Raw genomic sequence first — 16,866 nt, forward strand, 5'->3', positions numbered from 1 at the left:
AAAGAAGACGGATGAATATGCTTTTGTAAAGTCAAAGGTTGACTTTAACTTCGCAACCTTTTATTTCTTTTGCTTCGTCGGCATCAATCCGCCTTTGACCCGTCTTGACTCTATCAATGTCCGCTTTCCGTCTCACCTATATATCACATTAATAAAATAATAGTTTTAGTTTTATTAATATTATATAAATATTGGTTAATTATTAAATATAACTAAGACGACTGATTATTATAAATTATTAAATAAAATGAACTATTAAACAATTAAGCACGCAAAATCGTGTCGGAATAAGGTATAAATGCGGGGTAAAATACGACTAAAATACTACTCATCATGACACCAACCACAAACCCAAATGTATGAAGGCAAAAAGTAATCGAATTTCATAAATGTGCAAAATAATGAACATGTTATGCAAGGAGTATACTACTCTCAATTCCTACATGAACTGGTCATAAATGACACCAGTTATAAGGCTCTAAATCTTAGAAAATATAAGTACTTTGCCAAATTTATCAGGTCAAGTCTATTTAATCAGCTGTATTTTTAACATTAACTTGTAGATTATGCAAATGACAAAGCTAATAAAATGACAGTTTGTTGCAAGGCTTAAGTGAATTGACAAATTATAGTGCAATATCATCATTGAAATCTACCGTTCCGACTCGACCTAAATGCAAAAATAAACGTGAAATATTTTTTGAATTTTTTGAATTTTTTTTTTTTTTTTTTTTTTTTTTTTTTTTTGAAATTAAGATACAATGCAATAAACGTGAATGCAAAACAAATGCAAATGCAGACTCAAAGGATGCAATACCCTCCCCAAACCAAAACGGACAACGCCCTCGTTGTCCTCCAGCATACACCAGCAGTATAAATGGGGGGACGGGAAAATTACAACCAATAAATGAATGAAATAAATGAAATAAAAGGAGATGAAAAAGAAATAAAAGAAGAATACTCACAATATATACGAACTTCCCCAAACCAGCCATAAAACTGGGGAAATGAGTAGAGCAGCAACTACTCGTCAGCCTCCTCCTCCTCGTCAACCACCGTGTAGGTGGGGTCACTCTCCTCCTATCCTTTCCTCCTCTGGCGACCTCCAGCATCGAGGTCAGCTCTGACCCTCTCCTCCCTCTCATCTGTGTCCTCCTCGCTCTCCGGCTGTGGGTACCCCTCCGCCGGATACCGGTAGAAAGAAGGGTGTGGCCAGCCGTCAGGAACAGGACGCCCTCTCCTCATGTGGTACTCATATAGAGGGAACAAGGCAAGTGCCTGATCCCGCTCTATACGAGCCACTCTACTGCACATCTCAAGAAGCAAAGCGTCATAACGCCCTTGGTCCATGACTTCAGGCGCCTCAATGGCGTAAAGAATAAGACAATCCGACGATCCTAGTCTTGGGATTTACTAACAACGCGAAGAATGGAGACAACGTAACTCTTTTTCTCACTTGAAAGGTTTTAGAAAAGTGTAAAGATGATTAAGGAAGATGACGAAACCCGTTTATACTAATCACGCGTTATTAACAAAACCCGGCTGAAATAACCTGTAAGACCAACTTACTCGATCAAGTAAGTGACTTACTCGATCGAGTGACCCTTACTCGATCGAGTGTCACACGTACTCAATCGAGTACCCAATAGGCAGACTATTGTTTTGCCTCACTCGATAGAGTACCCATAGACATAGAAAACTGTAGTATTACAAAATATATATATATATATATATATATATATATATATATATATATATATATATATATATAGTAATAAGATCAAGTAAGTCTATGTCTTACATTTGAGTCCATGAGTCTCATTGTGAGCCTTTGGATGGAGAAGATGAAGGGTTGAGATTGGAAGCAAAAAAAAGAGGATTAATGCATAATTAAACACTCCCCCTCTCTACTTTACTAATCTACACTAATCAATTATTAATCTACTATATAACATTTATTTTTTCACCTACTTCTCTCTCATTCACACAATTCATTTCTCATTTTCTCTACTCCCTCTCTAAAAACCAAATTAATTCAAAATCAAAATAAATAAAAACCCTAAATCTATCTTCCACCACCCACTGCCACTCCCACCATCACTATCCCACCCGACATTACCACCACAACCCACACACCCACCAGCCCGACACCAACCCTATACACCCCCCACGCACCCACCAGCCCGACACCAACCCCATGCACCCACCACACCGCTCCCTTCCACATCGCACCACCAACACAACCAACCATGAACCCAAACCCAAACCAACCACCCACCACCGCACTCTACACCCGATTCCGACTCGCCCCTTCTACCACCTCTGTCACCCCACCTGCACCCCACGCACCCACCTTATGGCCGTCTTTGAAAAACTAACCCACCTTATCTCCGCCACCGAAGCCTCCCTTTCTGCCACCCTCTTCAACTCGCCTCCGTTCCAATCCTTCACCGTCTTTATTCTATAAGTCCGACTGGTGGTGTTATTGTTCTTTTCTTGTTTTTTTGGTTTTATTTTCCCTTCTTTTCCCACCTTTTTCGTTTCCAGATCTGTCATTTTTTTTTTTTTTTTTTTTTTTTAACTTAGTCGCCTGGGGTAGTGGGGTGTGGGTGGGTAATGTTATAGTTATTGTTTTGTTTTCTTTGCTCTTTCTTCTCCTTGTTTTCACGATCAGTTATTATTATTATTATTTTTTTTTTTTCCGATGATTTTAGTATTGTTATGTCTTGTTTTATTTTTCTTTACGTGTTTTGTGTTTGGTTTTTTTTTTCAGTGTTTCGTCGTTTTTTTTTAATACTTTAGTTGTGATTGTTGGCTTCTCATTATTTTTTAAATTTTAGATCTAGGTTTTTGAAATAGATCGAAAAAAAGATCTCACATAAGTTGTTTAATTTTGTGAGATCTTCAATTGTTATTATATTAGATCGTTTTATTTTAGTCTTAGATCTAATAAATTACACTTGTCTCCATTAAAATTATACTTTTTTCTGCTAAAATTATACTTTTTTCTGCTAGAATAACACTTTTTTCGGCTAAAATTACACTTTTTGTTGTTAGAATTACACTTTTTTCTGTTAGAATTACACTTTTTTCTGTTAAAATTTACACTTTTTTCCCATTAAAATTATACTTTTTTCTGCTAGAATAACACTTTTTTCGGCAAAAATTACACTTTTTGTTGTTAGAATTACACTTTTTTCTGTTAGAATTACACTTTTTTCTATTAAAATTATACTTTTTTCTGCTAGAATAACACTTTTTTTGGCTAAAATTACACTTTTTGTTGTTAGAATTACACTTTTTTCTGTTAAAATTACACTTTTCTTCATTAAAATTACACTTTTTTCTGTTAAAATTATACTTTTTTCTGCTAGAATAACACTTTTTCTGCTAAAATTACACTTTTTGTTTTTGTTAGAATTACACTTTTTTCTGTTAAAATTACACTTTTCTCCGCTAAAATTACACTTTTTCTGCTAGAATTACACTTACTGCTATTGGACTAATGTTACACTCTCCATGGACTTGGTCATATTCTCATATTCTCATTGGACTAATGTTACACTCAATGGACTAAAATTACATTCTTAGTGGACTGAAATTATACTTTTCTGGACTAAAATTACACTTTTCTGGACTAAAATTACATTCTCCTTGACTAAAAATAACAATCTCATTGGACTTAAATTACACTCACCTGGACTAAAATAACACTTTTTGTCATTAAAATAACACTCGTAAAATGCTAAATTACAATAACTTGTGATAAAATGACAAAAATTCAAAATATTATTCGTTAAAATCACTTGGAAAAGATTGAAGTTAAACTTGTAAAACGCTAAATTTTCGAAAATATTCCTTAAAATTACACTTTTTCCTGTTAGAATTACACTCGTAAAATCCTAAAATGTCGAAAACTTGTCTCGAAAAAAAAAGCGAAGACAAAAATTCAAAATATTATTCGATAAAATCACTCGGAAAAGATTGAAGTTAAACTTGTAAAACGCTGAATTTTCGAAAATATTCCTTAAAATTACACTTCTTCCTGTTAGAATTACACTCGTAAAATCCTAAAATGTCGAAAACTTGTCTCGAAAAAAAAAACGAAGAAAACCGAAACAGGAAAAATGTTAACAAAATTTTCATAAACTTTGAAGTATAAGACAAAATATGGTGTTAATTGTGTATGATAATGAATTAGTGAATGTATTATTAAAACTAGAGAGAGAAGTGAATTAATTAGTGTTAAGTGTGTTTTTTGCTTTCAATCTCAACCTTCCATCATGCATGATCTAAGGGTTGTGGGAGGGATTTATGGACTCAAAAAAAAAAGGGACTTAGAAAGAACTTGACACTATATATATATATATATATATATATATATATATATATATATATATATATATATATATATATATATATATATAGAGAGAGAGAGAGAGAGAAAAGATCATTTGAGTCCTCCTCTTACCTTTGAGTCCATGAGTTCTCATCCAAGCCATTGGATGAGGAAGATGGGTGGTGGAGATCAAAACACAAAAAAGTGATTAATTAGCCAAAAAAACACTCTCTCTCACTACCTTAACTAATCCACCCTAATTATCACTAATTTCACTATATATAATTTATCATCACACCCATTTATCTCTCATCTCACACAATTCATTCATTTCTCTATCAAAAAACCCAATAAAATCAAAAACCCAATAAATTCAAAACCTAAAAATTCAAAAAAAAATTCCCCCTCTTTTCCTCAGCCGACACCACCTCCTCGGCCGCACCATCACCTCACCCCACCCACCACACCGCCGCACACCCCACACCTCACAGCCACCACCGCCGCACGATCTCCTCCCTCCACGCTCACCACCGCATCTCCCCTCACCACCACAACTCACCCCCACAGCCACGCCACCACAACCTGCCGCTGCCGCCCACCCGCTCCTCCTCCCTTTCTCCATCTTCCGACAACGCCATCACCTCACCAGCCGCTGTCACGATTCACACACCCCACCCAACTACCGCCACCCTCACGCCTGCCTCACCAACAACCACCAACCACGATCTCCTTTCCCGTCACCATCACCGACTCTCCTCCCCGGCCTTACCACCACCGACACTCCCTCCCTGCCGCCTACCTTCGTCAGCCCCTCCTCTTGTCCCTCATTTCTCTATTTTTCAGATTTGCCTTTTGCTTTTTTTAATTTTTTGTCTTCTTCCACTTCCTCTCTTTCTCGTGTATTTTTGTTTTATTTTTTTTTTATTTTTTTCCCTCCCTACTAGTCTTAGATCTAACATTTAGTAGTTGTGACAGTAGAAGTTTTCTTTTTTTTAAAAACAAAAACAAAAAATATTTTGGGTTTTTGATTAAAGTAAAAAACACACTTTTTGATTCGTTTTTTTCCCTCCCTACTACTTTAATTCTTCCACTTGTTTAATTCTAAATCGTCTTGTTTAATTCTTCCACTTGTTTAATTCTTACACTTTTTGATTCGTTTCAAATATCATCTTGTTTTTTTTTAAATTCCGTCTTGTTTAAATTCATTATGTTATCGTTTTTTTTAGATCTCGTTTTTATGTATAGTATTATTTTTTTCAGATTTTCTTTACAAATTTCGTTTTTTTATAGTCTTATTTGTAAGGTATTACACTTTTTTTATTAAAATTACACTTTTTTTTGCTAGAATAACACTTTTTTCGGCTAAAATAACACTTTTTTCTGCTAGAATAACACTTTTTTCGACTAAAATTACGCTTTTTCTGCTAAAATTACATTTTTTGTTGTTAGAATTACACCTTTTTCTGTTAAAATCACACTTTTCTCCATTAAAATTACACTTTTTTCGGCTAAAATTACACTTTTTGTTGTTAGAATTACACTTTTTTCTGTTAAAATTATACTTTTTTTTTGTTAGAATAACACTTTGTTCGGCTAAAATTACACTTTTTTGTTGTTAGAATTACACTTTTTGTTGTTAGAATTACACTTTTTCTGTTAAAATTATACTTTTTTTTTTTGCTAGAATAACACTTTTTTCGGCTAAAATTACACTTTTTGTTGTTAGAATTACACTTTTTTCGGTTAGAATTACACTTACCTCTATTGGACTAATGTTACACTCTCCATGGACTTAGTCATATTCTCATATTCTCATTGGACTAATGTTAACTCTCAATGGACTATGGACTATGGACTGTGGACTGAAATTATACTTTTCTGGACTAAAATTACACTTTTCTGGACTAAAATTACATTCTCCTTGACTAAAAATAACAATCTCATTGGACTGAAATTACACTTACCTGGACTAAAATAACACTTTTTGTCATTAAAATAACACTCTTAAAATGCTAAATTACAATAACTTGTGATAAAATTACAAAAATTCAAAATATTATTCGTTAAAATCACTCGGAAAAGATTGAAGTTAAACTTGTAAAACGCTAAATTCTCGAAAATATTTCTTAAAATTACACTTTTTGCTGTTAGAATTACACTCGTAAAATCCTAAAATGTCGAAAACTTGTCTCGAAAAAAAAAAAACGAAAAAAACGAAACAGTCGAAAACTTGTCTCGAAAAAAAAAAACGAAAAAAACGAAACAGGAAAAATGTTAACAAAATTTTCATAAACTTTGAAGTATAAGACAAAATATGGTGTTAATTGTGTATGATAATGAATTAGTGAATGTATTATTAAAGCTAGAGAGAGAAGTGAATTCATTAGTGTTAAGTGTGTTTTTTTGCTTTCAATCTCAACCTTCCACCATACATGATCCAAGGGTTGTGGGAGGGACTTATGGACTCAAAAAAAAAAAGGGACTTAGAAGAACTTTGCTCTATATATATATATATATATATATATATATATATAATTCTAATCACCTTAATCAAACCGCGGAAATAACCCGTCAGACCGGGTAGTCGGCCGAGTACGGTCTGCTCGGCCGAATTCTCGTGGACAGTAACCCGACCAGAAATCACCCGACAACCTACTCGGTCGAGTTGCACTTACTCTACCGAGTTACAAAGGACCAGAAAACTGTGGTATAACAGTTTCAACCTAAGCCGAATATGTCTAACGTATGGGCTGAAATTATGTCACAAGCTAAGATTGTCGTGGCATGTACCTCACTTGCAGTAGGGAATGGTCGGACTACACCCGTTTTGGGCCATTCTTGGGTAGATGGAAGCTGCCTATCTGATAAAGCCATTATGACTATTTATGAATCCATATTTGGAGCAACAGTTAGCGAAATGTGAGATGAGATGTCACGTTGGAAGTGGGATTGTTTTTCAAATTATCTTTCAAGAGAGGATCTACTGGAAATTGAAGCTTATTCTCTAGCACCAGAGCCCTATATCGAGGATGCTTTATTTTGAAGTAGGACGTCCACTCTTAAATTTTCGATAAAATATGCTCTTGCTTTTATACGGCCAACCGATATGCCCTCTTAACCCGATATAGTTGAATGGAATCTTATATGGAAAATCCCGGTCCAACAAAGAATTCGTATGTTTATATGGCTTGCTTCTCATGGTCGTATTATGTGCAATTATAATAGAGTCTGTCATGTCTTATCGGACGATCTTATGTGCTCTAGATGCTTGCAAGATGATGAGACAACTGACCATGTATGTACTCCGCTCTTGCCCCTTCTCTGCTAAAATTTGGTCACAAATTGGTTTGCCTTCGTCTCACAATTCCTTCTTCTCCACTCCATTTTACCAATAAGTCTCGAACAATATTCGTAACACATCTCAATTTGCTATCTGTCGATCGGCCAATGAAGTTTGCTATAACTTGCTGGTGGATATGGAAGTGGAGAAATAATGTCGTCTTTGGAAGAGAAGATGAAAATCCAACTGATCCTTTGCGTTTTCTTCAGCAACAATTCATTACTTCTAAAAATGCTTTCGACCATTTTTCTCTATTTATTTCCGCACCAGGCTCCAAGTATGAAGAAATTTTTGTGGGATGGCACCCTCCTTCCTTTGGTTGGTTTTTACTTAATACATATGGCGCATCAAGAGGAAATCCGGGTAACGTAGGTTGTGGTGGAATTATACTGGATGACTCTGGTAACTTTGTCTCCGCGTATCTATTTTCTTGTGGCATATGTAATTCGATGAGAGCTGAAATACGAGCTCTTTTGGCCGATCTTGAGCATGCTCGCTCCCAACATTTAACCAAGTTACTGGTTCTTATGGACAACCAATTGTGTGTGGGTTTTTTCCGAGAAGAGCAACTTCTGAGCAATGGATTGCGCCCCTTAGTCCAGCGTTGCAAAGAATTAATTGCGCTTGATGGATGGTCGGTCAAAATAGACCATTTTTACATAGAAGTTAATCGAGCTGCGGACTGGCTCACCAATCAAGGGATCACATCGGCACACCTTCTACTACTATTCTTTCCGCTCCTCCAGCTGAATTATGTTCTATTCTTCGTGAGGATGTATTAGGTGTTTCTATTTCTCGTATTATTACTAGTTAATTTCGGGGCTATGCCTCTCTTGCGCACCAAAAAAAAATAGATTAATGTATATGACCGACTCATTATTAAGACTGTCCATCAACAAAAATGAAGACGAACCCATCTACAATACGTGGTAGCATTACAATCAAATTGATGTTGAAAGCATAACAAAAACCAAGTACGAAACTTGGTATGAGTAGAACAAAACAAAAACTTTTATTTATAACGTTACGGAGTACTTTTTAAATTCCTAGAATTGAATACGAGATCAAAAGTATTACTAAACGGACGGAGGAGCGCTAAATAGAAAAAGTAATCAATACTATATATTAATTCCAGAAACCAACGGACCTCCATGTAATTAAATAAATCTATACACATTAATTATACTATATAGTTTTAAATCGCTAGCACCGTGTAATGGGCCTGAACAAGGGACTTCAATGTAAATATTATATAGTTTCGGTTAAAAGTATAAATTTAGAGAATATTAGAATATGACGAGTTTTCTTAAATAAACGGGTCCCACTTATGGTATTAATTAGTATAAAAATGTTAAATTATTAAACATACATAAATATAATATAAGTATATGTTATATTTTTGAAACTATTAAAAGGTAAGTAAATCAATTCAGATTTCCAAAAAAATATAATATTCTATAATTCATTAGATTTGTAATTTAATTAGTAAATAATAATGATTACTCTTAAATAATATTCTAATTTAATATTTCAAATTTATTTAAATATATAACTCTAATACAACTAGATAATCAACTATTATGATAGTAACCTTCCATGTGAGAAGTAAAAGCAACAATAATATATAGCAATGGGAGTAGTGAAAATCATACTAACAGCAACGGGAGTAGTGAAATTAACAATAATAAATGCGGGAGTAGTGAAAGAAAAAATAATGACGACGGGAGAAATGAAAGTAATAGTAGTCACAACACATGTAATGAAAGTAACAGTAAGAACAACGGAAAGAGTATGAAAAATTAACTAACAATTCAATTTTACGAAAATATTAATTTATTTAAATATACGAGTTTGGCAAAACTAACAAGTTAACCGTAAAAATAGCAAGAATAGTAAAAAAAAAACAGTAATCGAAGAACTAGTGAACGAAATAGTATTAACAGGGGATGTAGTGAAAGTAATAATATTAACAGCGGGAGAGGTAGACGTGTCTCATAATAATTACTTCCATTCTAAACTTGAGGGGGGAGGTGGGTAATTATTACCCCCTTAATGGATAGACTATTACACTATCTTCCTCCATTTCTATCTCCAACCTCCATTACTTTCCTTTATTTTCTAGTTCATTTAAGCTCTATTACTCCCTTAATAATTACTTCCATTCTAAGCGAGCCCTAAAAGAAAAAGTAATACGTTGTCTTTTGATTTCAACGAATAGACAATTAGGAGTAGTACATATAATTGATATAAATATATAATTATATACTCCCACAAAAAAAAAGGCCTTTGGAAAGACGATGTATACCAGCTGGGCTTTTGTTCACGGAACTAGCTCGTAGACGCGCACTAATAATTGACTAGGATTAATTTCACTCGTTAGTGTGTACACTCCGTCTCATTGAATACGGTCACTATCTGTTATAAACTGAAGACGGATAGTGGCTCTCTCACAAAATGCAAGTGGGTGAACAAGTGGGGTATCTATTTTCCCCCCACTTGCACTATCCATTTACATTTTGTGAGAGAAATACTATTCGTCTTCAACTTGTGACGGATAGTGTCCGTCTTCAATGAGAATTTGTGTAATGTGTATAACTATCAATTAGGGGGTAAAGACAGTGAGTGGATTATACATCTGATGTAGTACATCAGATGGGGTATAGTTTTTGAGCATTAAGATAAAATTTTTGTGTTTTAATCTAAAATTTTTGAGTTTTATTTTAAAGTTTTTGAGTTTATTTACTTAAACTTTAATCTCAAAAAGTTACATTATAACTCAAAAAAATTTCATATAAGCTCAGAAAAATTTGATTTTTGACATTATAAAACTAAAATGTAATTTATAAACTCTATAGTACTCGAAAAAAATACACAAAAACTCAAAAAATTATTAAGTATGATGTAGTACATCCGATGTACAATCCTTTTTCTCGGGGTAAAGATTATCCGGCAGATTTTTGTGGATTTAAAAGTCTATCATATTAGTTTTTCATAAATTTTTATTATTTTTATATTGCTCAAATTCACTCTAGACTAACTTTAGATTTTATACATTATCAATTAGACTTATCTTGAACTCTACTTTTTATCCTATTTATTTTTTCAGCTTATAAAGAAAAAAAAAAAGATAAACAAAAGAGGTATAAATGTCAATTATTAATATGAAGAAATGACTAGTACATTGTGTCAAGACTCTACAAGAGTTTTAAGTTGAGTCTTGAAATCTAAATGCCTAGTAAATTATGTCAAGACTCTAAAAGAGTTTTAAGTTGAGGGTTGGACTTAGACCTTGGTAGATTATTGGTAATTTTGAGTGAGTCTTGTCTCAAAACTTAACAAAGTCTTATCTCAAAACTACAATAATCTTACCTTTAACTTAAGAATTGGGAGCTAATTTATATTAAAATCATAATTTTAACCTAAGAGCAACCACATCCAAGAGGATGATTTTCTCCTCTTATTTTTTCTCTTTCCTTTTCTAATTTGAACACCTCACTTTCACCCATATTTCACTATCTTCATCCTCTCATTTTTTATCTTCTTAAAAAAATTGCACATCAAAGAGGATCCTTTTATCATCCTCTCGTATGTGTTTTGTTACCAAAAAATAAAAAATAAATATATTATATGCCAAATTGTAGATGATGGATGAGTAGTGTGTACAGACAGCGCCTAACGTTGCATATCTCAGAAATAGAGGAAGTGTTGTTCTCTTCCTCCTTCTAAGCAGTAACACGAACATTGGGCCCCACATGAAGAGGACATCCTCTTAAATAAGAGAGAGTCTTAAAAGGATGATTCATTCTCTTCAATGTGGATGCTCTGAAAACCGGCCAAAAACAACTTAACCCGAACCAGTAACTCTTCATTGTCAGGTTGTCACCCCAAGTTGGCATTAGTGGCAGCCAGATCATAATTATACTCTATTTACAAACCACAATGGATAAAACATGTCCATTAAAAAAAAACACATAGGTCGTCCTTATACGACTACTACTACAGTAGTATTTATAAAATTGTACCAAAAAAACTTAGTATTAATAAAACGTATACCTAATTCTAATTAGCAAGAGTGGCAAAATCCAGACCGACAGTGCAATCACCATTTAAGCAGCTCATCATATATACCCTACAGTCACCACCACATCATTAATTAACCAAAATAAAACAACCCATAAATTACACCAATATTCCTCTTAATATTTATTAATTGATTAACCTGAAATTATCAAACCCAATTTCATTACAAATTCAAATTTTATTTGGCTTTGTTTTTCTTTTCTTTCCTTCTCCTCTTCAACAAATAAAATAAGGTAGAGGAAGAAGGGAAGCAACCTTTAAACCAATCTTACCCATAATCCATCCGTTACACCCTTTCTTTGCATATTAATTAAGGGTTCTTATTAATTAAATATATTATTATTATCTCGGGTGGATTATTGGGTTTCATTTGATCGAAAAGATTATATCGATTTCTGTTTCTGTTAATAAAAATAAATATAAGGATGTTGGTTGCAAATTCATTTGATTTATGGCAAAAAGATTCTTTCTTTTCTGCTGCTGAAGAGGTTCAACAATCTGCTGACATGTTTGTTCCCTTTCTTTTTTTTTTTTTCCCGTTTTCTTTGAATTATTTGGGGTATATCAATATATTTACGGGGTTATTTGGAAACGGCCTCTTTGTATTGCTAACACAAGGGCAAGGTTACGTACATCCGACCCCCTTACCTCACAATTTGTGAGAGCTATTGAGACATTGGGTAATGTTGTTTGTTGTTGTGGTTGTTATTGTATAGTATCTATTTATGGGTATTCTTTTAGTGGTTTTTCTTGAATTTTAATTATTGTGTTGGTGATTTAAAGGGGGGATTTTGTTCAAAGGTGCTACCTTTATTTGATTTTGTATTAGGTTTATTTAATTTTGTTGATTATATATAGTGTTTGGGTTTAGGTATTCAAATATTTATTTTTGGTGATGTTATTCTTGGTTTGCTTCTTCAAGCTAATTTGAGATTAATAATTTCATCTCAAATAGTTGCTGAATTCATGGGAATTTTGATTGTCCTTATGCAATGGAGCCTAAAACTCGTAATTTTAGGGTTCTAAACTGCTTGTGCTCTTGTTATTGTCAAGTAGCAGTCGTTCAATGCAATTCGTAATGCTAATGTCATTATTGGTCATGTGGAAAATGGTCTTTTGGTGTTGTTAAAGGGTAAGACTGCGTATATCCAATCTCCTTACCCCACCAGTTGCCAAAGGCACCAAGTAATGTTGCTATGTGTCCATATGACCTGCTAGGATTGGTTATTTTACTTCTATCCTGAATTTGTTGGATTTACCTTGCAGTTTGGAATCAGCCTATCGAACATGGTTTAGTTTGAAGCGTGACGGGATATCATCAAATGATTTAGAAGAACTCCGTCGAGAGCTACAAACTGCTCTTGGCACTGCTAAATGGCAGGTACTGCCCAATTTAGTTGACTCCTGATCTTGTTTGTATTGTCTTATTATTCCTAGTGTAGTGTAGCTTGTGGCCTTTCACATTGCGTAGTACGTTAGGCCAAGGGTGAGTCTTCTATGAGACCAACCCGTATCCTTACGCATTCCTCATTATATTATAGGGTTAATGGGGGCAGTAGTAACTCTTTTGTTCTTGTTGTAATTAGTTGGAAGAGTTTGAAAAGGCTGTGAGGTCAAGTTATGGAAATCGCCGCGAGCAAAATAGTATGACAAGACACCAACAATTTATTGCTGCCATCGAGACTCAAATTTCCCGTGCTGAAGATGCACTGAAGGAATCATTGAATGCAGAAGGGAAACAACCTTTTCGATGGATCAATTTGAATGAAGATGAACGAGATGATTTGGCAATGTTTCTTTCAGGTTTTGCTACAACACCCACAAAGAGTGCAAAAGACGACACTATAGACCTGTCCCGCAGCTCAGGAAGGGAGGTTTTACTTGAGAGCCAAGAGTTGGACTGTGGTCCTAGTAGCAGTAGTTCTGGTGCAGGATCCAACAGTAAGACAAAATGTTTATTATCTTCTAAAGATGAAATTATAATCAACATCGGGCAGTCCGATTATGTTATGGAAGAGGCTTCTGGGACAAGGGCAAACGTTAACTTTGAAGCAGACAGAACTCGCAGTACAAAGAGGACATGTGGTTCATTGAATGTTTCGATTCCTGATGAAGGTTCAACACAGAATTTGATGCGACAAATTGAGGACACCCCCAAAGAGAGGGGTTCCAGATTTTCTAATCTCCTACATCTCCGACTAATTAATTATATTAGTCAGGTGAGTTTAAGCTATGGACATGCATATACTCAATGTATTCGTGACTCTTCATTTATGGGGCCCTATCAGTATCCAACATGAAACTCAAGGATATTGGTATCTTATGTGTACCCGACCCTTGACAACCTGACGCTTCTCCAGACATAAAGGGTGGCTTATATGACTAAAGTAGAGGAAGATATGGTGCATGAAACATTTATTGCCATTTTAATGATTTTTAAGTCTTATTTCTCACATACATATCCCTCTATTTCCCTTTAGAAAACTCAATTTTTTAAATTTACAATTAATTGTGTTCTGAACACGTGTCCCTGTTATCTGTATCCTTAATTTGAATAGTCTTTATTTCTCAAAATGAGTCCTGGATAGTCGACACTTGGATACGTTTTTGTATCTAACACTCGTAACCGAGTCTCACTAACATGGAACCTACTATGCTGAATGTTCCTGTGAATGCAGCATTCAAGTCTTCAATAGCTGGTTGATTGATTTATGATAGTTTCTACCCCTTTCTCTTTTTGGTTTGTTGGCCAAAGTTGTGCAAGTCAAAATTGTTCATTTGTTTGTTTTTTTCCTTAAAAGTGAAGCTTAACTGGTACTGTTGGTAATTGTTTTTGCAGTCATTCAGGCGTTCCAGTGGTTTGAGTGGCAAAATGCAAATTTCAAAGCGATTACAATCCGGCCCTTCAATACGCCTTCTAATCATTTTGATGATATCTTTTTTTCTGCTAGGTAAGTAAATTTGTCTTGTTGCTTTTAAAAGTATTAAATCTTGTAATATGCTGTGGAATTCTCACTGAAACGTCACATGAGCATCTTAAATTCTACTCCCTCCGTCCCGGTCATTTGTTTACCTTTGGTTTGGCACAAAGACCAAGGAGAGGGGAGGGGACCATTTGAGTGTGTTGTTGAGTGACAAGTGGACAATAGGTTATGTGGATGACCAAATTACCCTTCAAAAATATTCCGAATATAGAAAGGTAAACAAATGACCGAGACACCCATAAATGGACTAGGTAAACAAATGACCGGGGTGGAGGGAGTAGATTATAGCTTGTGCAGTATATTTTTATTTTATATATGAAGTTAAATAATTTCAAATATGTTAACCCTGGCTTGACTATTGTGGGAATGATCTCCTTCCCCATTGACCCCTCTTAGCCGGTAAACTGTTTTTTCTTCAGTTTCCTGGCATTGAGAATAAAATGCTCTCGCCCATTCATAGTATTAAATTTTATTAACCTGTATTACCGCATTTTCAGCAAAGATAGTATCCTCTCGTAATCTCAGGAGTCATGGGACTGGTTATGTCACTTATGTGTGATTCACATTTTGCTACTGGAGAATAAATTAAAGTTGGATTACTATTCACACTTCAATTGATAAAAGGAAGTAATTTGGGTAGTTATGAACTCTATCTTGCAGAAAATGAAGGTTTACGGCGACCGCACAACTTGTATTATGTTGTGAATTCGCTTTTTTTTTTTTTTTTTTTTTGTTGTTGTTGTTGTTGTAACGATCTTTCTTCTACTCCGCCCTAAAAATCTAACCTCTTTGGTGATCCAATTTTCTGCAGTCCCTTACCTTCTTCAGTAAGCGTAGGCTTTGTGGTGTCGATTTACAAGGGTTCCTTAACCGTAGGTATTTCCTGCCTCTTTTTTCTCTTTTACTGTGATATTTGATTCAACAATTTATCATGCCGTATGAGATCTGCTGTACCAATACTAGATTTGATACATGTCTTCCGAGAATCCAAGTTTGTGATGGGATGTAGAAGGCAATGGTTCAAAATCTCGGCCTATATGTATTGTATCGCCGAGATGTATCAGTATAGGAAGAAGCCAATAAGAGAGATCACAAACATCAATGCCAAAATAGAAAGGGCAAAAATCGTCCGAGATGGCTGAGATATATTGCAAATCGACTAAATCGGTCCGATACGACCTGCAAATAACCCGAGATGTTTCTGCTGCCAATGGTTTAAAAAAAAAAATCTTTTGTGGCCTATATTGGACAAAATAGCTATCGGAGATTCATTTAGTCATTAACATGATATGAGCCAATAATAGACGGCTACTAGAGCTATAAAACCTTGTTTTTAAAAAAATGACCGCGATTTCCATGACCAAGTCCGTAATGTCCGCATCAAGTACGATTCCGAGTTAACTAGCCTTCATCAAAATTTCAAAGCATGTGATTAGTCTACCTTATAATTTGATAGGGTATCACCTTCGTATCTGTATATTGTTTATAGTGATGGTGATTAATAATTCTAGGTGCCCTAAAAATAAGAGTTGAAGTCGGGCACAAGTTTGACCATAAAATAAATGCTATATTATCTTTTTGGGACAGAAGGAGATATATTTAGGGTTGTCTACTTGTTTCTGTTTTGTGATTTCCTGTCTTCCCATAAATTCGAAATATGTGTGTTTGATGAACCGGATAGATATGCAAAAGGGATTATCTTGTGGAATACCCATGCAATTTTGTGATACTTGAATTTCACTTGTTTGCAGATGCAAGTAGATTCGACATTGAAGAGGCAACATGCCATCAGCGCAAGTTCCAGTGTACTTGGCGTCTTACCGTCTTTTGTACTAGAATATTGTTGTCTAATGTAACTGTACACTACCCAAGATGCCATGTATTTGATAACTGGAGGGTTTTCTTCGTCTGCGTCTTCAGTGGTGAAATTTGATGCAAAAGATTACCACTTTAGTGTAGAATGTTAGACAAAAGACATACTCCGTGTGACCGTTGTAACTTGTAACATTGGTGTATATTGAAACAAGATTTACCAGCAGCAGTATGTTGCCCGTTTGTGATTTCATACTTGCTTTGTTGATCTTACGCCATGTTAGAGAATAAAAAGTGAAACCTGATGGTGA

At 34.7% G+C, this 16,866-nt stretch overlaps 1 protein-coding gene across 2 annotated transcripts; it reads left to right on the top strand.

Annotated features, from left to right (window-relative positions):
- The first annotated feature begins 11,751 nt into the window (after positions 1-11,751).
- Positions 11,752-16,808, top strand: LOC141599512 (uncharacterized). Of its 2 annotated transcripts, none has more exons than XM_074419540.1 (6): positions 11,752-12,267; positions 13,026-13,140; positions 13,346-13,978; positions 14,599-14,710; positions 15,555-15,619; positions 16,495-16,808. In XM_074419540.1, exons 1-5 carry the CDS (start codon positions 12,185-12,187, stop codon positions 15,572-15,574), a joined length of 963 nt encoding a protein of 320 aa, XP_074275641.1. In that variant the 5' UTR covers positions 11,752-12,184; the 3' UTR covers positions 15,575-15,619; positions 16,495-16,808. The 2 variants fall into 2 exon arrangements, with proteins under 2 accessions (XP_074275641.1, XP_074275642.1); XM_074419541.1 differs by having other exon boundaries at positions 11,896-12,267; positions 15,555-15,615.
- The last annotated feature ends 58 nt before the right edge of the window (positions 16,809-16,866 follow it).

Source organism: Silene latifolia, chromosome 9 (assembly GCF_048544455.1).
Source record: "Silene latifolia isolate original U9 population chromosome 9, ASM4854445v1, whole genome shotgun sequence".
In the NCBI taxonomy this organism is placed as follows: Eukaryota; Viridiplantae; Streptophyta; class Magnoliopsida; order Caryophyllales; family Caryophyllaceae; genus Silene; species Silene latifolia.